General features: G+C 38.5%; 2 protein-coding genes across 3 annotated transcripts; one reads left to right on the top strand and one right to left on the bottom strand.

The window, feature by feature from the left end:
* Positions 1-264: 264 nt before the first annotated feature.
* On the top strand, positions 265-10,944 carry ap1s3b (adaptor related protein complex 1 subunit sigma 3b). Its single transcript, XM_046876694.1, has 5 exons — positions 265-412; positions 5,265-5,443; positions 9,216-9,324; positions 9,708-9,845; positions 10,181-10,944. Exons 1-5 carry the CDS (start codon positions 410-412, stop codon positions 10,214-10,216), a joined length of 465 nt encoding a protein of 154 aa, XP_046732650.1. The 5' UTR covers positions 265-409; the 3' UTR covers positions 10,217-10,944.
* Positions 10,945-11,162: 218 nt separating this feature from the next.
* scg2b (secretogranin II b) lies at positions 11,163-14,056 on the bottom strand. 2 transcript variants are annotated; one of them, XM_046876692.1, is made up of 2 exons: positions 13,901-14,056; positions 11,163-13,295 (listed from the first exon to the last, which is right to left on the bottom strand). In XM_046876692.1, the coding sequence occupies exon 2, from the start codon at positions 13,288-13,290 to the stop codon at positions 11,536-11,538; it is 1,755 nt and encodes a 584-aa protein (XP_046732648.1). In that variant the 5' UTR covers positions 13,291-13,295; positions 13,901-14,056; the 3' UTR covers positions 11,163-11,535. The 2 variants fall into 2 exon arrangements, with proteins under 2 accessions (XP_046732648.1, XP_046732649.1); XM_046876693.1 differs by lacking the exon at positions 13,901-14,056 and adding an exon at positions 13,429-13,577.
* Positions 14,057-21,868: the final 7,812 nt, after the last annotated feature.

Here is a 21,868-nt window from a genome sequence, read left to right as displayed (position 1 = left end):
CAGAAGAAGAAGAAGAAGAAGAAGAAGAAGAAAGGTTCGGTTCGTTTGTTTTACCTGAAATACCGCCGCCCTCCACACCTTTAAACAGGTGCAGCACCGGCACCTCAATGACGCAATAAAGCGTGGCCGCGTTCAAACACCTTCCTCTATCCTACACACGCGCGCTACATAAATCATACAATCCCGGTTTGACGCCCTATGTAGCGCTCTTTAGTATCCAGCAGGGTGTAGTTTGGAATAAGGCTCTGGACTCTCGTGCAGAGGAGGAGTTCCGCACTTTCTGTTTGAAGCATTCTGGGAGAGAGAGAGAGAGAGAGAAAGACAGCGATGTGTCCGACAGAGCAGCGCTTCATCAGAGCCGACAAATGAACTAACTTTTAACTTTACTTTGTGTATTTTTTTTTCCAAAATGGTAAGTAACTAAGCTCTTTTCGACATTTATAGTTAGTTACTGGGGTTTATTATGTATTTTCTGACTGTCTTCAGCCTGCACCTGTTCTTACCAGGTAGCTGTTGATTTACAACTTCCGGTTTTATTTAGTCGCAGATTTACGAATGTTTTATTTATGAAAAGAAGTTCATGTAATCCGTATCGAGATTAGATAAAGGAATAAGTAATTATTCTGAGTGTATTATTAATGACTGGATCTTGCTTTTTTTTTACCTGTGAGTAGGAGTAACAACACGCTGCAGTAGATAAACGCTTCCGTGAACTCAGCACTTTTCCAGTGAAACTGGTTCCATCATATTGGAAGCCTTATTGATATTAGTGCTATGGGACTGAGACAACTTCAGCATGTCCTGCCTTTAGCTGATCTCCTAAACATTCATCTCAGGCCTTTATTTATCTTCATTTTTATCACTATGAAGTTCCATCTGTCCGAGAAGTAACGCTTTTTTTGTGTTATTTTTATTTTTGTTAATAATTTATTTTTGTTGTGATCACTTGTTCATATTGCTTGGTTTGGGCTGCAGGTCTTCTGAGTAAGGTCATTTTCTTACACTGAAATTCTATACTAAGTGAAAAATACTATGTTGTTCAAGTGACTCTTAACCTTTAAATCAACATACATCTATAGCTGATGATTCTATGGCTTATTGAAGACCTGCAACTTGTATTAGATGCTCACATACTTTAGACATGACAGGTAGCATCTAATTTGAGGATTTTATATGAAGAACAGTCGATCACCTCTGCATATTGCGTTAAAGTATAAATAGTAAAATGTTGGTTATAATATAACATTTTAATCATTATTATTATAACTTGAGATTTCACATGCATCATCATACACACTGGTGCCCATTAACAGTGTGTGTGCACATACATTTATTTGTGTGTGTGTGGCTTTAAACGAAATTCCTTCATCAGCAGCAGCAGATTGTGTACCTGACTGTAGAGTACTGAAGCACACTCCAGTTCTGCTTTATACAGGATTGTCAAACTCTCCTGAAGCCTCCTAATGTCAGATTTACACTGTATGATGTGGCCTGATGTTACAAATCTGGTTCAATGCCATTATGACCAAAGACATTCGACAACAAAGCTCAGTGTGAACACTGCTATGATAGACATCACTCACCACATCTCCTAAATGTTTATCCCAGTCTTGTTTTTTTCTTAAATTTTTAATCATTATCACTAATCACTTAGTGATCACTTAATCACAATCACTAATCACTTAATCACTATTAATTTTATCTTTAATAGAAGTCACTTTTTGGTTTTTTATTTTTTTATTTTTTTCAAACATCTGTTCTTATTGCCTGGTTTTGGCTGCAAATCTCCTGAAGCCTGCCTTAGCCTGTTATTTTATCATTAAGCTGCTCTGTGTGATTGGAAAGAAGTACACAATGTATGGCCAAATGTTTAACTTCAACAACCAAAAAAATCCAACATCCCCCCCCCCCCTTCTTTTTTTTGTCTTCAAATAACCTCTACTTTTCTGAGAAGGCTTTCCAATAGATCCTGGAGTGTGTCTTTGTGTTCACCAGAGCATTAGTGAGGTCAGCCAGTTACTGTATGTTGAAAGGACACAGCAGTGACTAAGAATTGAACTTACTGCCATTATGCATAACATTCTGCCAGAGGTTCTGAAACAGCTCACATGTGCTTTTGCATTCAAAAACACAAAAAGTATGAGCAAGGGCCATTCTATGATCAAATGAAAGACAGTTGAAGGGCAAAAGCCAGTACAAATATTGCTGCTTGTTTTTGCAACTGGATCCTCCTCATGTCTTATAGACTTTCTATAGATCTCTATGGACATGATAGTAAGGTACACAGCCAGGTGTTGAGGTTGAGCTTTGTGCGTTTCAGTTTTTCAGTCGACAACAAAAAAAAAGTGTGAGCACCACTATGACCATCTTAAAACACACCAATATAAGGACGTCATGTGATCAGACAAAACGCAAGCAGCTGTTTACTTGTTTCAGAGCTCCATTTTTCTTTCCGGATCATGACCTACTGTAGCAGAATGGGGTTATTTTGAATGTTGTTTGACTATCATCATCATCATCATGTTATATGACCTGAAGAACATGCTATTGCACATGTAATCTGTACAGTACTGTAAATAGAAATCCTAAAAGAGAGCTCAAACCACAAAAAATGCATTAGATCCAGTAAATAATAATTATGAAGAGTTTTCTTTTGTTAAAGTACTATTATATTTAAGCTTCTGAGCTCATCAGAGAAATGTGAAGTGTTCTTTGTTGACTTCTTTTATTTAGAAATCCTTTACTCGTTAATTTGCAAACTAAGCCAGGATGTGTAAATCTGTGTGTTTTATTGTGATAAATTACTGTAAGAAAAGGCACTGCATGGGCATGTGGTCCTTCTGCACATGTAAGCAATTTTTAAACAGCGTGTGCGTGCGTGTGCGTGCGTGCGTGTGCGTGTGTGTGCGTGCGTGTGCGCGTGCGTATATAAACAATAGAGGAAAAAAGGAATTGAGAACTTTGTTTATAGACAACACCGTCACTCCCATTCAAAGCATTTACATGTGGGCCATGGTGTAATTTGTTTATGCCTCCGAAGACGGAAAGCTACGCCAAACTTCTCTTCCTCTTGCCTGATATTAAGCTATAATGTCCTATTTAGCTTTTTGTCTTCTAAAAGTGAAAGACTGATGCCTGTGTGTATTTTTTATCTTTTTTCATCTCAGTCCATTGACCGAGTGTGGGCCGTCTTTTTTCTTTGAACATATATATTATTTCAGTTGATTTTTATTCGATTGCCATCATATTGCCCTATTGCTGCATCTGGAATTAATGTAATAGAAATTCAAAGTTCTTGAGGCACCTTTGAAAATAGTTTGTTGAAAAAACAGTGGCGGCTGTGAAACCACTTATTTAGTTAATGCATAGTGAATGAATGGCCACTAAACGTTCCTGTTTATTTGCATTTTCCCCAGGTTTACCTAGTACCTAGTAGTCTAACAATCATTAACAATAGTTTCCAGCCCCCTCCTCCAACCCCAGCCTCAGGCTACAATGTATAGGTTTAGGTGTGCCAAGGGTCTTTCAACTGCATTGAAAAGTCTGTACAGTCTTCAGTTTTTTGTTGCTAACAGGATATCACTATATTCGTCTGTCCGTTTGTTTAACTTTAGTAACTACTTTAGTTTGCTCAGGGTCACTGTAAATTGAGAGCCTATTTTATGAGGACTGGTCTCAAAAGGTGTAGGTTTAAGGTTATTTCGTCATAGGGCACTATGCATGCATATTCACGTTTAGTGCCACACTGACCTACTGACATGTTTTTAGTAAGAAACTGGAAATAGATGACCGATGAACTCAGGATTACACCAGGAGCAAGGTGCTGTGAGGCAGCAGTACTCCTGTACCACAGTGCCACTTTAGAATTCTTTTTATATGATCCCAATAATATACATCTTAATAGAAAGTTTCATTTAATCACGTGTTCTTTATGTAAGTCATATGGAGATCAGTATCTAACAGGTTCTACAGCTTCCTCCTACCTTCCAAAAACAGGACACTAGAATGATTTGTTATATTATATTGGCCGTAAGTGTTAGTTTGTGTATACATGGAGCCCTGTGACAGACTGGCATCTTATCCAGGGTCTATTCCCCAGATCATGTCTAGTGTCCCCAATATAGCTCACTTTGACCCTGACCAGAGAGTAAAGGAATCAGTAAATTCAGTTTTTTCTTCTAGCAAAGTCTTTTTCATTTTGCTATATATTGCCACAACAATATACTACACTCATTGGTCATTTTAATAGGAATGCCTACCTGGGTCACCACAAGGTCAAGATTCAATTACTGTTCACATTTAAAACAGATTGTGGGGGGAAACTCTGTGACTTTAACTGTGGCATAGTTCTTGGTAAAAGATGAGCTGTGTGTTTTGAGAAACTGCTGATTTAGAACACACAACATTTTCTACACAAAGTTAACACAAAATGGTGCAACAACAACAAAAAACATCCTGTGTGTGGAGGATCTATTTATATGAATTGCATCTTTCCTGACAATTAAAACCAAAGTGCCCATTTTCCTCTGGCCTTTCTTATTAATACAGCATTTTCATCTACAGAACTGTCACTCATGCAGAACGTGTTTTCAGATCTTTCTTTATAAACTCCAAAACCTGTTTGTGTGAAATGGAGATAAGAATTTTTTTGAAATACTCAAACCAGCCTGTCTGGTACCAGCATCCATGCCACAAATGTCACACTTTTTCTTTATTCTGATGTTTTATGTGACTGTTAACTACATGTTTTCTTTTCACTGCTGACACATGATTGGCTGATTAGAAAACTGTGTGAATAAGCAGGTGTATAGATGTTCCTAATAAAGTGGATGGTGAATGTCTACCAGTTTTCCTATAAAGTTTTTCTGTGAACCTTAAGATTTTTTCAAAGTAACTCCAGGACTGTTTAAAGCCTTAGCAGCAGTGCTTACTCAGTGCTTTGCTTTTTTGGTTACCAGATGTTTCACAACTCCTCCTCTCTGTGCTTAGTCAGTGTATATAAGCCAGAATTCTGCATTATCCACAACTCGCCTGACAGTGATGGCCACTTGACTTTTACTTTAATAAAAATAAAAAAAAAGATAAAATGCATTGTATAACTTCTTGTATTAATGAATGAAAGAATTGATTGTTGAAGTTTATCAGTACACAGCACTCATTACACACGTTCAAATCACAGAGGATAAATAATGACCTGTATAGATGTTTCTTAATTTATTTGTCAATATATTTTCTTTTTTGTCTTTATGTGGTGTGTTGGGTAGATGCGTTTTCTGCTGCTCTTTAGTCGCCAAGGGAAGCTACGGCTGCAGAAATGGTTTTTGCCACTGCCTGAGCGAGAGAAGAAGAAGATCATACGGGACATGACCACGATGGTGCTGGCTCGAAAACCACGCACGTGCAACTTCCTGCACTGGCGAGATCTGAAGATTGTATATAAGAGGTGAGGAGGATCCAGTTGGAAAAACAAGTAACAATGTCTGTACTGGCTTTGTTTTTAAAATGTCTTTCCATTTTTTAAAGAATGGCCCTTTTTCATACTTCTGTGTTTTTGAATGCAATAGCATATGCTGTAACGTTTCAGTTTTATCAAACAATAGCAGTAAATTCAACTCTAGGGCAAAACTAACGTTGCCCATTTTACTTGGGTGACGGGAAGCATTTTGAGAGGCAACATGTATCCAGCATTTCAAAGAGGCTGACTAAAACAACTGGCCATAAATAGGCCCTCTCAGTTTGAATAAACAGGTTAAATATCTGTTGTCCAGCAAAACGATTTTGACAAATATATAAAAAAAAAAAAAAAAGTGTGTGTGGGAGACCTGACCTGTTGCTATGCCTCTTTTACATTAAATGAGCGAACTACTATAGATGCAGTGGTTCTAGAAAGTCTACACATTCCTGTTAAATTTACAGGTTTCATAATGTAAGAACTGAAACCAAGATGAATTACCTCTCATCGTTTTCTACTTTGGTGTGATATAACAACCAACTGAAACCGTTTAAATGGAAAAACAAGTAGATGAAACGGTGAAATAATCTGGTTGCTTAAATTTGCACATCGTTTTAAAATGAGGCATGTGACCGTGTTCAGAATATAAAAACATTTAAACTTAAGCTGATAAGCCCGAAATTAAGATTTTCTGGTTTTATTTGATTGCTTGTCTGCTAAGAGCATGCATGTACAGGATCTCAGTGTTGCAAGGTATAAAACGGCCTAATGGCTGTCATCATCATTTTTGCACAAAACCTGCAGGCCACAGCTGAAATATGAAAAAAGTTCACCTTCGTGCAAGATAATGATTTGAAGGAGAAATAGCAAAGGAATCAGTGTAGAAGTACAAGGTCACTGTTTTAAAATGGTCCAGTCAGAGCTGTGCTTTGAAAGCTGGTTTGGTTAATGTTTGTTTATTGCTCCTGCCAGTCTGCCCCTTTTAGAGAAGTGGGTAACTTTGAGATGTCCAAATAGCTGTTGTAAACCACTAGTGACAAAAAGCATTTCTCAAACACAAAAGTAAGAGTAATAAGACAAGAGTACAAATAATAATCCAGTTAACTAATAGCCAAGTTTGTTGTTTTCCATGAAGCCAATTCAGAAACTTGGCTCCGATGCCAAGGCCTGACATCATGGTAAAAAAAAAACAAAAAAAAAAAAAACACACTCACAGACCACTAAGAATCATTGTTTTTTTTTTTTTTTCAGAGCTGACAATAATCCCTTCATGTCCTACACAGCCTGCTCTCTCCACTATTGTCCTCACCACAGACACACATTATAACTCACTGCTCTCATTTGTAGCTGTCCCAGGATGAACTTACTATTACGAAATATTTCTACAACCTTAATCCAGTTAGTGGTTTTTGTATGATAATGGATGAGTTGCTTTTTTTTATTTGTACAGTATAATGTTTTCTTCTTTGAAAGTATCTTTTGTGCAGTGCAACTAGGCATCTGTAATGACAATAGTAGCTGTTCATAGTTGTGACCAGAATGCTCAGTATTATTTTTACATCTTTTCAAAGTTATTCTTGTGTTTGTTGCTCCCCTTGTTGCCTTTTTCCTGAAGTGTGTTATTGCTTCATCAGAGCTTGGAACTGTCATGTTTAACCTCCAAGCATTTGAGGTACAATGCATACGTTTTCCTTTTGTAAACAACAAGCATTTAACTGTGATGAATGAATGCACTTACCTTCTCAAAACAGTGAACTGTTTAGTTAGTGTTATAGCTATACCAAGTTAATATTTATTTATGTTTATTGATCTAAAGCAAATATTAAAGATACAGAATAACTTAATTAATAGTAAGAAGCAGAACTTTGTTTATCGCTCATGTTGCCAGCAGCCTTGACATCACATCCTAAACTGTTTTTCTTTCTAGTTAGTGCTTTATGAGATATGATCTTTTGCATGAATGAAAAAACTTGTAAAAACGATTGTCTATTTTTTTTCTTCATATTAGACATGGATCGTGTTTTAATTGACCCTCAGTGATATAGGAAAAAGATACCAGCTGGGTAGAGGGAGGCCACACATGCTCTTCTTTGACATCACATGAGTCCAGCCATAACTGAGTCAGAGGGCAGTCACTTGGAGGAATGAGTTATCCAGCCTTTTTTAGCTAATAAAGCTGCGAATGATTAGCAAGCGATTTATTCAGACTCAAGTGTCTTAGAAAGAGCCTCTATCGGAGCCATTGTGTATGAGGACATACAGTTCAGAGCCACTTCTTCTGGCTGGTCAGCTTGGAACCTTCAGCTTATGTTGCAATAAACCAGAAATCCTGCCCAATATGAGGCTTCACAGATGGCCTGATTCATTTATTTGAAGTTAGTGTGGGTGGTAGGTTATTTGCTCACTAGGAGGCTCTCAGGATGTGGCTGAATGAGTGAGTTACTCATATGTCTAGCTTTCAGATCATGCTGTTAAATTAAATTTAGCTTTTGATTGGTACAACAGTCTAAGCTTTCATCCTATAATCAAGAGTCCAGGTAATATGTTGGCCCCTATGACTGGGGGTCTGAGACTACATAGTTAGACTTGTTCTCTTGTAAACGATACATTAATTTTAATATTTATTCTTGCTGTTGTCTGTATTGAGGACAAACCTGTGGCATTTTATTTGTATTTTTCCTAATGTCAATGGAACGAAAGCATTGACCAAAGAGCATACATAAGTGCACAGCTGCCATTCAGGGAAAAAAATTTCTCAGCATCATATTGATATTACAAGTAAAGACAGAAGACAGCATTCTGCTGAACCCGTGTTGAAGCTGCCTGAGGGTTTTTTTTTCGTCTTCCTGTTCACTTTTGATGTTCCATTCATTCAAATGAGACTCTCCAGGCTGACAAGTACAGGAAAAAAAGTATAATAAATACTGCCTAAATTTCTCTGTTTACCATTCTCCTGCTTCTTGTCAGACATTCAATATTACACACTGTTTATTCATTAGCAGTCTGTAACCCTTTTTCCTAAACACAGCCAGCGTGTGGTCACACCCTCGCTGCCACATGTTGATTTTTGCCACATCTCAACTCAACGAGCATCTAACATTTGTTCATTAAAGCCTGACAAAGTTTTTGTAAGAGTGTACTTTGCCTATAGACATTTACTGTCTGTTAAGTTGATCAGCTAGAAATACAGCAGTGTGTGTTAGGGCTGGAACGTATAACTCGAATACAAAAAAGCATCAAGTCAAACCATTTGCCTTTGTGCTTCATTTAGTCCATTTAACTACACACAGAGCACTGTGTTTCCCCATGGACCATTCTTACTGATGCTCCATCCAGTAAACTCTGGACCGCCTTGGGGTCTCATTTATAAAAATGGCGTACGGACAAAACGGGGCTGGAAACGTGTGCATGCCACTTTCCACGTAAAGGTTGTGCCTTCTGTATTGCCAATTCCCTTCTCGCATTCTGTGTTTCCACATTGTGCATATGAAGGGCTGAGTTCACTTACAGATGTGCACTTTCTCCTGTCAAGGGTTTTTTTTTTTTTTTTAATAAATCACAACCTTTGCATGGAAAGTGGCAAAATATTACTGTTGTGTTTACCTGTTCAGGCGTCTCATTTATAAATGTGGCTTACGCACATTTTCAGCTTTGTTTTGTGCGTTCCTCACATTTAAAAATGAGACCCATGAACAGGTAAACACAAACAACAGTAATATTTTGCCAGTAATGCATAATTTATAATTTGCTGTTGTGTACACAGGTATGCCAGTCTGTATTTCTGCTGTGGTTTGGAGGACCAGGACAATGAACTATTGGCTTTGGAAGTGCTGCATCGATATGTTGAGCTGCTGGATAAGTACTTTGGCAATGTAAATACATTACTTACTGTTATGTAGAATATCACCATGACCATCCACATCTTCATACAACATATGAAGTTATTTAACCTAATGTATGTGAAAATAATACTAAGGATTTTAAAGCAGAGATGCATACCCTTTTCCTGGATTTACACTTTTTCACAATGTAATTCCTGTCCAAAGTCCTGAAAATTGACCTTTTATTAATCACAAGACCTGCAAATGTGCAATTGCCTAAAACATTTTAATCAGGATATTCTATTCAGAAGATTGTTCTTCTTCCTGGGAGGGAGTGGCACATATCAGAGTGATGAAAAACAATTCTCTTAGCTTTGTATAATAATGTATAGTTTTGACATTTAAGAAAAATTTATTTGCCCCTCTCCCCACAGGTGTGTGAGCTGGACATAATTTTTAACTTTGAGAAGGCGTATTTTATCTTGGACGAGTTTCTGATGGGGGGAGAGATACAGGAAACATCGAAACAGACCATCGCTAAATCCATTGAGGCTTCAGACATGCTGCAGGAGGTGAGAGATTCACTTACGCACAGATCTCGCATCGAAGTGTAACGGTCCTGACAGGCTGAAAATGCTTCACAATGCCTTGGAAAAGACCTCAGACCACATGCTATTTTATTATTTTTTCATTTAAATATTTATTTATTTTTATGTGCAGCATGAATGCGTATACTGTAATTGAGCAAGACTGCTTTTTTATTAATACTGGCTTAAGGATTTCTAAGCAATTACTATAAATGGTACACACCCACTAATGAGTCTTGACAAAGAGCTTAATGCAGCTGGACGATTGTAGAACGTTTGTGAATGTGAATTTCACTGCAATGTTAATTTCTTCTCTCCAGACGATGGAAGAGTACATGAGCAAACCGGCCTTTTAGCATCTTCTCGATGGAAACAGCACTCATCAACGCAATGAAAGGAAAAATACAGGTCTCAAACTGTAACACTCACAAACAGATCATGGCTTACACAAGTGGTTGCACTTTGCCAATAGAAGACAAGAGGATATGAAGATGCTGAAAAATGTCTGTATGTGAAGGAAATCTCTTGCTTTAATACATCGGGAGGAAGCCTTTTCTGTTTGTCTCCAGTCACATGTCAAATTAAAAAAAAAAAATAGTTCTTACTTACATTACGTACTTCTGCAGTGGTTGTTTGGTATATTCACGACTATAACACTTTTTTTAACCCTGTAGAGATCATTTGTTACTTGAATAGGTTGATTTAAAGTCTTATAGATTTGGGAGAATTTGTGTAAGGAACACTGCACAAGTCTATTAGCAACAACTTACTGTTGTTTGTTAGAAGACGTTTGCACGGCTTTGCAAGAAATTTCATTATACACGTTCACTTTATCCTAGGTACTAAATTAATGGGTTGAATAGCAATAATTCTACTAAACCTCAAACTAATGTAAAGTGCCTACTTTGTGATTGTCTCCTACACATTTTTAATGGTTATGGTGTGTCTTATCAAAGAAGTTATAGAAATTTAAAAAGGTTTGAAAAGTGATTTTATATGCAGTGACTTGATTACTTGCAATTATGCTCTAAGGAATAAATGATGAAATCTGTTCAATATTGAAATTAAAATGTATTTTGATACATCCCTGTTTTCGTTCTCGTTCATGCCGGAGCTGTCCAAGTGCTGACATGACGTAATGCAGTGATGCCGAAAGAAGCTTTCCATTCATGTTTTCACGGCGGCTTGGTGTTGAAGAAACATGGCGTCACGTTATAGGATACTGATATTTATCATGACATTAAATTTGAAATGGTATTAAAGGCTGGTCGTGGTTAATAAGTTAACACAATACAGCGAGAGGAAAAATAATACAGTAATGCTTTATTAATCTTTGCGTCATTTCACACTTCAGAACAGGTACAAAATGACATCACATCCATCTTTGTCTAATAATGATATAGCTCTTACGATAGGACTATACCAAGCTCCGGAGTGCTCAATATAAGGGCACATCATACTAACGCACGGTGCAAAAATACACTTGAAACACTAAGAACCCAAAACAGACAAAAAATAATAATAATTTACTCTTGCACATTTGTATAGGATATATTATGTACATCATATAGAATTTAATCCTAAAGCACTTTACGTTGGTTAATCTTGAGGAAATCGAGGCATTTGTAAGGAGAAACGTGGGGAATGTTGTTCCCATGTGGTTTATTCTTACCCACTACATCCCAGAAACCAGTTTGGTATGATGCTCTTTCTCTCCTTCGGTTACAGACTCGGGGATCTGCTGCTCAGACTGCTCCTGGATCGCGATCTCGGTCGGTGTTTTTTGCTGCACTTCCGCCTGGTCTTTTCCCTGCGTGTCTCTTTTGGAGGGCGCGCCCTTCCCCGTGTCCACCTGGTCGAAGAAATCTTTCATCGCCTCCTCGTAAATGTCGTACGGAAACGATGCGTTAGAAGAGTCCAAAGCTCTTTTGCGGTCTGATGAACTGCTGTCAGGGTACTCGGTTAAAAGTTTCGCGGCGAGAAAGGTGGCCACTTCATCTTCATCCACCGCGTCGTCGTAATCGTCCTTCCGTTTGCTTGGCGCTCTGTTCAGCTCGGACACCGAGAAACTCCCGCGTCGTCCGTTCGGAGTGAAATATCTCGATATGGGCGTTTTATACGGTCTCGGTTTGACGAAGTACTTCGCGTTCTTGTTGGCCAGGTTTCCCAGACCCAGGACCTTCAGAATGTCTTCGGTTTTGACATCAGAGGGAATGTCGCCGACTGTGACTTCCGGTTGGCGCCCGTTATAATATTTGATGACGCGGCTCCGGTAGCGAGGGACGCTGGGTTTTCTCGCCACCTGCTGTTCGGGTAAACGCTGCTGCTTCCGAGTTTCCTCCATAAACAGCATGCCGACCAAATCCTCAGGCGGGATTTGGAGCTTCATAGAAACGGCTGAGAGCAGCTGCTTGATGGCTCTTGGGTCGAGCAGAGAGGGCATGTTCAGCAATCTTCTCCTTCCGCTCTGCGCGTCTGTCAGGTCTCTCTTCTGCGCCTGATCGCTCAGTTCCATCACCTTCAGCAAGAAGTAGTCCACAAGTTTGGTGTCGTCATCTGCATTATCGCTAGATTCGAGTTTAGGTGCGGCTCGTCTCTCGATCGCTTCACGCGCCTCCTCGCTGTCTTCTAAGCCCCTGTCAAACTCTTCGTGACTGCCCTTAACCATCTCCTCGGTCTCGACCTGCTCCTCTAACGGCACCCAGTCCTCTCCCCCGGTCACGTCTTCATACGCCAGGTTCCGTGGTCTGTACACGCCCTCGTCATCTTCCTCCTCATTCTCCTCCTCTGTCTCGTCTCTCTTCAGGTTTTGAGTAGACAGTTTCCCGAGCTCTTCAAAGATAGAGCGCATGTTGGCCAGACTCTGAGGTGTGTACTGCTCGTTCAGGTCCTCAGTGGCTCGTTTGTTGCCCCGGACGTTTTCCTCGTCCTCAAACATTAGTGGATATTTCTTGTGAGGTCTTACCACGGCGCCGCTCTCCGGCGCTGGACTTTCGGCTTCAGTCGCCGGCCGTCGGCTTTTGTGAAAGCGGCGCTCGTTTGTGGTGGCCAGCGCTCCGTCTGAGCTTTGCTCCAGGACCCTGAGCAGAGCTCTAACCCATTCTGGTGCTTTATTATCGGGCCAACTTGCAGCGTCTTCGCGTAGCGGCGTGTCCTCGTCCCGAAGTGAAGCGAGCTGCACCAGAAGCCGGAATTTGTCCACTTCGTCGTAATCTCCAGTAGGACCTTCGGAGTCGTCCGTGCGACGTTTCAGACTCTCAATGTACTCCAAGGCTTTGATCATGTCAGAGTTTGGGCTCAGGTATGCATCTTGGGTGCCGGTTCCGCCTCGCAGCCGGTGATGACGGGTGACGGAGGCGCCATGCACGGCCACGGAGTGGAGGAGAGAGACCAGGACAAGCGCTGAGAGCTTGCTTAATGAACGCGTCATGCCGCCTGAATGAGAGAAAAATACAGAACAAAAAACAAAACAGACTCAATATAGTTACAACGTCAACAAGCACAACAGCAGGATCGTGAGAATACAATCATTTTCAGAAATTCACAAAAATCACAAATCAGTACTCACTTCAGGCTCCTAACAGCACCGCTCAGTATGAGTGGTGTAAAAGATTTATTCCCTCTCCACAAGACCAGGATCCTCAGAGCAACACGACTCAACCGTGCATCATCATAACATGTTTATAAGCGACTACAGTAGCCTGGTGGATGACTCACAACCCCCTCCCCCCGCCTCTCCACTTATCCCCCCCCCCCCCTCCGGTTGTCAAGGTAACCTTTTACTTGTGGCTACCGTCATTCAGTTAGAGCGATATTTTTGTTCACGTTTTCTTTCACACGTTGTCAAATATTATAGAAGAATAAATCAATCAATAAGTCAAATTAGTGTAACATCAATACACAGTAAAATCGCAGCTGAGCCACAGTGATACAATGAAAACAGTAAGGTAAAAAAAAAAACAGGAGGTTCTCCATCTTTGTTATGGCTACTTGCATTGATCCTTTTGCATAAATCAGAGTCACGACGTCGATCTCCTTACCTTGGTTTTTATTTGTTATGAGTGGTAGGAGCTCAGAGTTTGGATGAAAGCAAAAAGAGCATTTCCCCCGCGCGCGTCTTTGGCGTGTGCCTGCAGGCTCCGGTTTCAGCACCGGGACAGCTCCCTCGCGCGCTATATGAGGCAACACCTGACCGCGTGCGTCATAGCCATCCACGTAATGCACGGCCCGGTCCCTATCTCTCAGAGTGAACCGAGAGAAAGCTGAGGAGCCGCTCTTATTTTAAGCTTTTCAGAGACTTTTCTCCTTTTCTGTTGCTTTATTCATGAAGGTTTGCTGCTATTTTTGGTTTCAAGCTGCAGAAACAATGCAAAGGAGGGAAAGTGAAGGGGAAAACTGGTTTTTCTTTAAAAAACGTGACAACCATGCATGCAACTGGAGAAAAAAAAATGTTTGACAATGAGGAGTTGTTGAAATGACAAATCCCACACAAGCATGTCTAGTGTTTCTTAACAGCACCTCGGTTTTTATTTTGAGAAGAGCCATTTTAAGATTGTGCAATGCGTTGTGTTTTCATTCTGACGCGCGGGAGTCATGGAGTTAAATCCTCTGGCGATGACTCACACACGCACACACACAGAGGGAGCGACAGAGTCTTTCTGGCGTATCCATCCTCCGCAGTGAGAAGAAAACGACTGATTAATGCTGTGGTGATGACAGAGTCTCTCACTCTGTCCAAAGAAATCGACAGAATCTCGGCATGGATCAACCAGACAGTTATTGCGCAATCCTCAGGTCGAGGTCAACAATGTTGCACCCCAGGAGAATAGCCTCAGTTAAAATATCTGTACACTCTGCAGAAAAAAAGTATTTATTATAACAGAACCCCCTCCTTACTGCTTGCCGTAAATACGCAATGTAACATACAATTTAATAACCAAAAGAGCAGGGCAGGTTGATTTGTAGATTGCCGCTGCACAATTATCTGGCTTCCTCCCATCACAAAAACGTTCCTGTAGGTTATAGGTGGACTGACTATGCTACATTTCCCCTAGGTGTGAATGAGTGTGTTTGTGTGTGCGCAAATGTGTGTGTGTGTGTGTGTGTGTGAAAATGATAGGGTTAATCAAAGAAGTTGAGTCCTCATGCTGTGTGTCAGGTGCAGAAGCTGCTTCAAAAACCAGAAACATGAATGCTGCCAGCTTTGCTTTAGAGGCAGAAGCAGAAGGTCCGCTTGTCAATGCTCAGACCATACGCCTCACGCTGCAACAAGTCTGTTTGCATGGCCATTGTCCCAAAAGGATGCCTCTTCTAAAGCTGGCTCACAAGGAAGCCCGCAAACAGTTTGCTGAAGACACCCTGTTCAAGAGCATATATTACTGTAACCCTGTCCTCTGGTGTGATAGAAATATAATAAAACCTCAGATGGTTTGGCTCAGATGGTATCCAGCATGTGTGGTGACACCCTGATGAGGAGTACCAAAAAAGTTTTATCTTCCTGCAGTCAAGCATGGTGGTGGTAGCATCATAATGTGGGGCTGCATGAGTGCTGCTGGAACTGGGGAGCTGCAGGTCATTGAGGGAAACATGGATTCCAACATAGACTGGGACATTCTGAAACAGAAACAGACCCCTAAAACTGTAACACACAATGTGACACTATTCATAACTTTTAAAACATCATGCAAACGCATACAATAGACATAACAAACAGAGTATTTGCCATATTATCGGCAAACAAAACTATATATGCAGCATGCCACTTTGCTCCTCTGATCCAACATTGTATCCTTGTTAGAGCAACATTCCCCACAAACCAACAAACCTTCCTAAAAACAAAAAACTGTGACTTTTTGGCCTATATTAATAACGACGGCCTTTCGGATGGTATTTGAAGTTGACTTGTTTGACTTCTATCTACAGGTACTAAGACATGTTGCATTAATTATATATTTTAAAGCTACTAATATCACAATATAATTAAATATTTTACTAATATTAAAAAAATGTTTTAATTATTCTAATATAATCATACCTTAAATGTTAGACTGTTTGTCAAGTGTTTCACTTAAGATCGTTATTATGAATTGCGTTATTCAAAACCTTTCTGCATTTTGCATGCAAGACTTAATTTACTGTTATTGCACATTTGGAACAAAAGCTCAATTCTTTCCGTTATCAAAGAAATATGATTGTATATCTGCAGAACTACATTTCAATATATTATTATTATTATTATTATTATTATTATTATTATTATTATTATCATTATTAATGATAATAATAATAATAATAATAATAATAATAATAATAATAATAAAGTAAAATGGTTATATAAGCCTATATCAGTCCTATATGTATTTTATTATTGAACAGAATTAATAATGGTTCAAAATATGCAGATCTATTCATGTACTGTGCTATCTGGCCATTATTTGGATTATTCTGCTTAATCACATTGCAATCTCACGTCTCTGAGATAGTGTCAAATAGTGTACAGTTCTTTTAACAGTTAGAAAGCAAAAAACTATAGAAATCACTAAAAGAAAAGTGATATGGTAGACATTTTTTACAGCCTTTTAATACAATCTTCTTCAACACAAAAATCATGCCAAGCCTTTCTTATGGTTAGATAAAGTAGTAATTTCAGCATTTCTGCATACACTTGTTAGCCTTTTGCACTTGCATGTTTGTTTTAAATATTTAGTTGAAAGGCTCATTTTGATACAGCCAAGATGTGTGTGAACTGTTTGAAGCGAAAAACAGATGGAAAGGATCACAGTCAACATGAATTCATTCTTAAACAAAATAGCACAAATTATATAGCAGTAAATTCAGCATAATACTTGAAAAAGGCAAATGTGTTACTTAATGAAAATGAGATGATTAAAAAATAATAATAATTTACAATAAAATGTCTGATTACAGATATAGCAAGTTGGATGCCAATCAATTTAATCAATGGCAGCACCTCCTCCTGCATGTTGTTATGCATATCTGTTTGCAGTATATGGTCAAACCCAGTTTGAGCTATCTGAGCTCTTGGGATGAGTGAAAAAGGTAAAGAAATTGACATGACTCACCAGCGCAAAGCCCTGAGACCAATCGCTCTTCAGCAGGGGGATTAGAGACACGGTTAGAAGGTTGCTTGAATGGGGCAGGATAAATCTGTTGTGCTTGAAATAATAAAAAAAAAAGTCTCATTGACAACAGCGAATCAGTGCTTCCTTCCAAAGATAAGCCTGATTTTACTCAAAACCTGATTGTATTTCACATGAATAAAATGTGGTACAATCTAATTGTCATTTGTAACATTTCCTGAAGTGGTGCAAGTTTACAACGGTTTTCTGTTTTCATTATTTAAATGGAGTATAATTCACTCAGAATGGCAGATGAAGCCGATGAGACAGATGCAACTGTATGAGTACCTATTCCAGGACCCCCATGAATGCACACATTTACTCAACCCAAATCCTGACGTTTATTACACCCTTTAATCATTTGTATGCATCAGTTTAAAATTGCCCTCATGCCCAGTCAGTTCATTTCCAGTGTAAATCATGGATATGAGAATGACTCAGAGGCATTGTTCTCAATGGAGCTGATTATAAATAGCTACTGTGGAGGTGTCGTTGTTGTCATGTTTACTGCTTTATTTCTTTATTATTTTTTTACACTCTAATGCATCTGATAGGCAGAGATGTATGTGGGTGGGCCTACTGGGGATTCTCTTAACACAGCCAAGATTTGTGTTAACTGTCTAAAGCAAAGAACAGATGGAGAAAGCTGCAGTCTTTTCTTAAATAAAACCCTTAAAAGGAATTTCAGGGTGATTAATTACTGTCACTTGCCAGCAGATTACAGGGTGTTGATTTCTCCAAACACAGACAATGACTAGAAAAAAAATAGTCTTAGTGACTGAGCATGTGAATTACAAAAAGGAGATGTTCCAACACATAACACCCAGAGCTATCAATCTAATCTTTGTTCGAGAGAGATAAGCTAGCTAATTAACAAGTACACTCCGCAGAGGCTGTAACACTGTTGTCATGGCAACACCGTGTACAAGTGAACCCTTTTTACATATCAGCACAAGTGGTTTTTTTTATTTTTTTTATTTCTATTTTTTATTTTTTTATTTTTGTTTTTACAAAAAAAACTAGTGTGAAGAACAAAGTAGTGATTATCCCTGACAATCCTGGAATAGTCATTCCTAATCAGTCCTGTATCCGGGCTGTATCAGCTGCATCAGGTCATAATTGGCAAAAAAAGGTTTTCTTGTGTATGTCATACTCAATGGTCCATAAGTCAAATGTCATTAACTTTAGGCACGAAAAATTTCCATTTGCACTCATGGACAAAAAGGGCATATATGTCCTTAACAATAAATCCTTGGTAAGAAAATGAACTAGAATTGAACAAACACATTTCTGAGATCTCCTGTGTTAACATTCAATTATTTATTTTTGCTGCAGTGAACATTTGAACATTATCTTCTAATGATTATGTTATGGTTTATGTCTTGGTGTTTCACAATTACTTATTAAAACGATTTGCATTATGATTTGCACAAATGATTTGTATCTGCTTCTTCTAAATCTAAATTGGGATAAAAGAAATGCTGTGTGGTTATGTGCCATGCCTGATCTGATTTCATCCCAGGCCTGATAACAACGTCAGCAGGGAGCAGGGAGAGATCAGTATTTGATTAATTCTTGTGCAGTAGTGTACATGGTGACAGATGAGAGCAGCAGAGAGAGAGATAGAGAGAGAGAGAGAGAGAGAGAGAGAGAGAGAGAGAGAGAGAGAGAGAGAGAGAACATGTAAACAAATGAAAATGAGAGAGTGGAAATGGTCTGATATTATACACTTTAAAGTGCACCTCTGGCTATATTTAAGTACTGATGTGCAAAAGTTTGCATCTTACTATGTATGCTTAACTTTGAATATGTCATATGTAATTCGGCAATAGGGCAATCTGATATCACTATTATTGATGTATATATTATAATGTACAACCTCAGTTTAAAAAAGAATGCAATCAATTGTAAACCTCATAAGTATTTTATTCACAGTAAAGCATATCAAATGTTTATACTGAGGAAATGCACTCTTTCTAAGAAAAACATTATCTAGTTTTGGATTTGATGCCTGTAACATGCCTCAAAAAAGTTGGGACAGGGGCAACACAAGGATGGAAAAGTAAGTGTAACTAAAAAAAAAAACAGCTGGAGAAACAAACAATCTGCAAAAAAATACATGTGCAAATTATAGAACAATTTCAGAATAATGATCCTCAAAATAAAATAAAAGACTTTGAATATCTCATAATCTACAATATCTGGTATTATTTAAAGATTTTAAGAATCTGAGGAAATCTCTGTGCGAAACGGCAAGGACAAAAACCAATATTGGATGCCTGTGACCTTCCTGGACAAGCATGATTCTGTAATTAAAATCACTACATGGGCTCAGAATTACCTCCAGAAATCATTGTCTGTGAACACAATTTGCTGTGCTGTCCAAAAATGCAGGTTAAACTTAATTAAACTAAATAATACTAAGTATTAAACTAAATTATTCAGAAAAGAAGCCATGGCATGTCTGGCTTTGTATAAGAAGAGTCCAGGTGCTGAACTGACTTGCTTGCATTACAGCCCTTTTACCAACTAAAAACATTTGCCACATCATAAACAAAAAATACAGCAATAAAACTCAGGACTGTTGAGCAGCTTGAATTCTGTATCAGACAGGGCAATATTCCTCTCCCAAAACCCCAGCAACTCCTCCTTTCTCATTTTCTTAAGATGCTGCAAGTCCTCAGCTTAAATATGCGATATATATTTTCTATGTTCTAATGTGAAGAATTCTGGGATTTGCAGATCACTGCATTCTGTTGTTATTTTTACATTTTACAGATTCCTAAAAAATTTTGGGGAATTAGGACTGTGTTATGTTAGAAACAAAAAACATGATAGTGAATCTAATAAAACCAGCAGTAAGGCTTTAACACCACCATTTCAACATCACAGGTAAAAAATATCCAGCACCCAAATAACATCTGGTCGGCTGTATTCACCAGGAGAGTGTTTCTCTGATGCCATGTTGTGTAGTTATGCTACGCTGCCCACGGCCTCATCATGCATCCCCCTTGCTAAGGCTGTTTCACCCTTTTTGTTAAATTAAATGATTTGTCTTTGTCTCTCTTCCATTTTTTCTGTCTCTCTAACTTCCCCTTTGTTTATGGCTCTGTCTTACTCCCTTTATTTCTCCTATTTAATTACTCATTCAAGTTAGACCTTTGACTGTGGGGTTCATGATGTGCTTCCTGGAATGTCAATTAAAGACAACCATGTAGCATTCAACAAATGCTTCCCATATAAATATCAGCATTCTATAGGTACAACTGAGCTTCAGTTCAAGGCTTTGTGTTTATGCAACAGAAGGAGAGAATGAGAGAAAAGGGGTGAGGAGAGAAAGACCAAATTATAAAAAAAATACCATTTAGTGGCGATGACTCATGGCTAAAACATGAGCAAAAACATGAGGGATTGTATTTTGTGCTTGTGGTACCTGCATTTGTGTGTGCTAAAGAAAAATTAATTAACATGACATTATATTTATTATACAAACAAATAGATGATTATGTTCCTGGACAATCAGCAAAACAGGCACATGCAGCTTATCAGCACACACACCTTTCTGCCCTTCACTCCCTCTACATGCCTCCCTCTTGTTGCTGTCTCCATGGTGATCCCCATCTTTTCTTCTGTTTTCTATCATCTTTTCACTCATTGAGAGGTGAACTGAAAGACAGCAGCAGGTGGATTCTAATGAGGAGACTGACATTCTCTCTCTCTCTCTCTCTCTCTCTCTCTCTCTCTCTCTCTCTCTCTCTCTCTCTCTCTCTTATAATTTGTTTTTGTCTCTTTATTATTCTTTGTACCTCACCACAATCTTTGTTCTCTCTTTTAGTCATGTGGGAGACAGACACCATAGTTGTTATAATGTAGTGTCAGATATTTAGTAAAACATTCTGTCCCTCATGTAAACTAATATTTTCAATTAAAGTTTCAAAGCTGCCACTTTTTTAATGAATGTTTATTCCTATTATCTTATTTCTGTCATTTATATCTTATGCATGCCTTATGTTTAGATTAACCATTCAGTGAAATTAAATTAGTAAATCAAAGTAGATGTTAAGTGGTCACTTTAAAAACAAAGGTCCTTTGCATTCATACCTTCATGCAGCCTGCTTCTGTCTCTCTCTATCTCTCTCTCTGACTCATGGTCTGTCTGTGACGCATTTCCTTACGCATGTAAGAGAAAGAATAGAGAGAGAGAGAAAGAGAGGGAGAGGAGAGAGAGAGAGAGAGAGAGAGAGAGAGAGAGAGAGAGAGAGAGAGAGACTTGAGAAAAAACTGCCATACTGTCATTCACCTTGACAAACAGCCTTACCATCTCTTTAATAAGGTGCAATGATTCTCAGTGACCAGTCTAAACCAGCCATGGTTTTCTGTTCTAATGTATGATATATTTAAATAAAAAAATACTGTAGAATACTCATACGCTTTAGCACCCTTTAATATTGTAGATATATTTGGGAAAGTGTTGAAATCTGCAGTAGTTTGTGAGCAGTTCACAGTCATAAATTAAACAAAGATAAGATTAAACAGATGCCTTGATCATTTATGGATACCAACAATGTTGGAATATGTTATATAGAGTTTTCAATGTTGATCTTGAGTAGAGCATCAGAAAAGCATTTGCAAAATTAGTAGGGTTGGCATACTATCTCATCTCTGTCAATATTTTTAACAGCAATCATGGATGCAGTTAGTGATTACCTTAACTGAAAGAACACGAATTTACAATTTGTAAACTATAAGCATGTCTCTATGAAGCAGAGCAAAGCTGTAATAAATCATTGTTATCACTATTATGTTGTCCATCAATATATTGATGATGAGCTAAACCATTTTCAGCTCCACTATGTTTCCCTGCACAGT

The sequence above is a fragment of the Silurus meridionalis genome, chromosome 20 (genome assembly GCF_014805685.1).
Source record: "Silurus meridionalis isolate SWU-2019-XX chromosome 20, ASM1480568v1, whole genome shotgun sequence".
Classification (NCBI taxonomy): Eukaryota; Metazoa; Chordata; class Actinopteri; order Siluriformes; family Siluridae; genus Silurus; species Silurus meridionalis.
The sequence above is the reverse complement of the archived record's forward strand: the minus strand, read 5'-3'. Positions and strand labels throughout refer to the sequence as shown.

What these genes read in the sequence shown, in the direction of transcription:
- scg2b (XM_046876692.1), bottom strand. Translation starts at nt 13,290, where the DNA reads ATGACGCGTTCATTAAGCAAGCTCTCAGCGCTTGTCCTGGTCTCTCTC.
- ap1s3b (XM_046876694.1), top strand. An exon ending in CTGAAGATTGTATATAAGAG is followed by an intron (nt 5,444 to 9,215) that starts GTGAGGAGGATC and finishes TTGTGTACACAG; the next exon opens with GTATGCCAGTCTGTATTTCT. An exon ending in CTTCAGACATGCTGCAGGAG is followed by an intron (nt 9,846 to 10,180) that starts GTGAGAGATTCA and finishes TCTTCTCTCCAG; the next exon opens with ACGATGGAAGAGTACATGAG.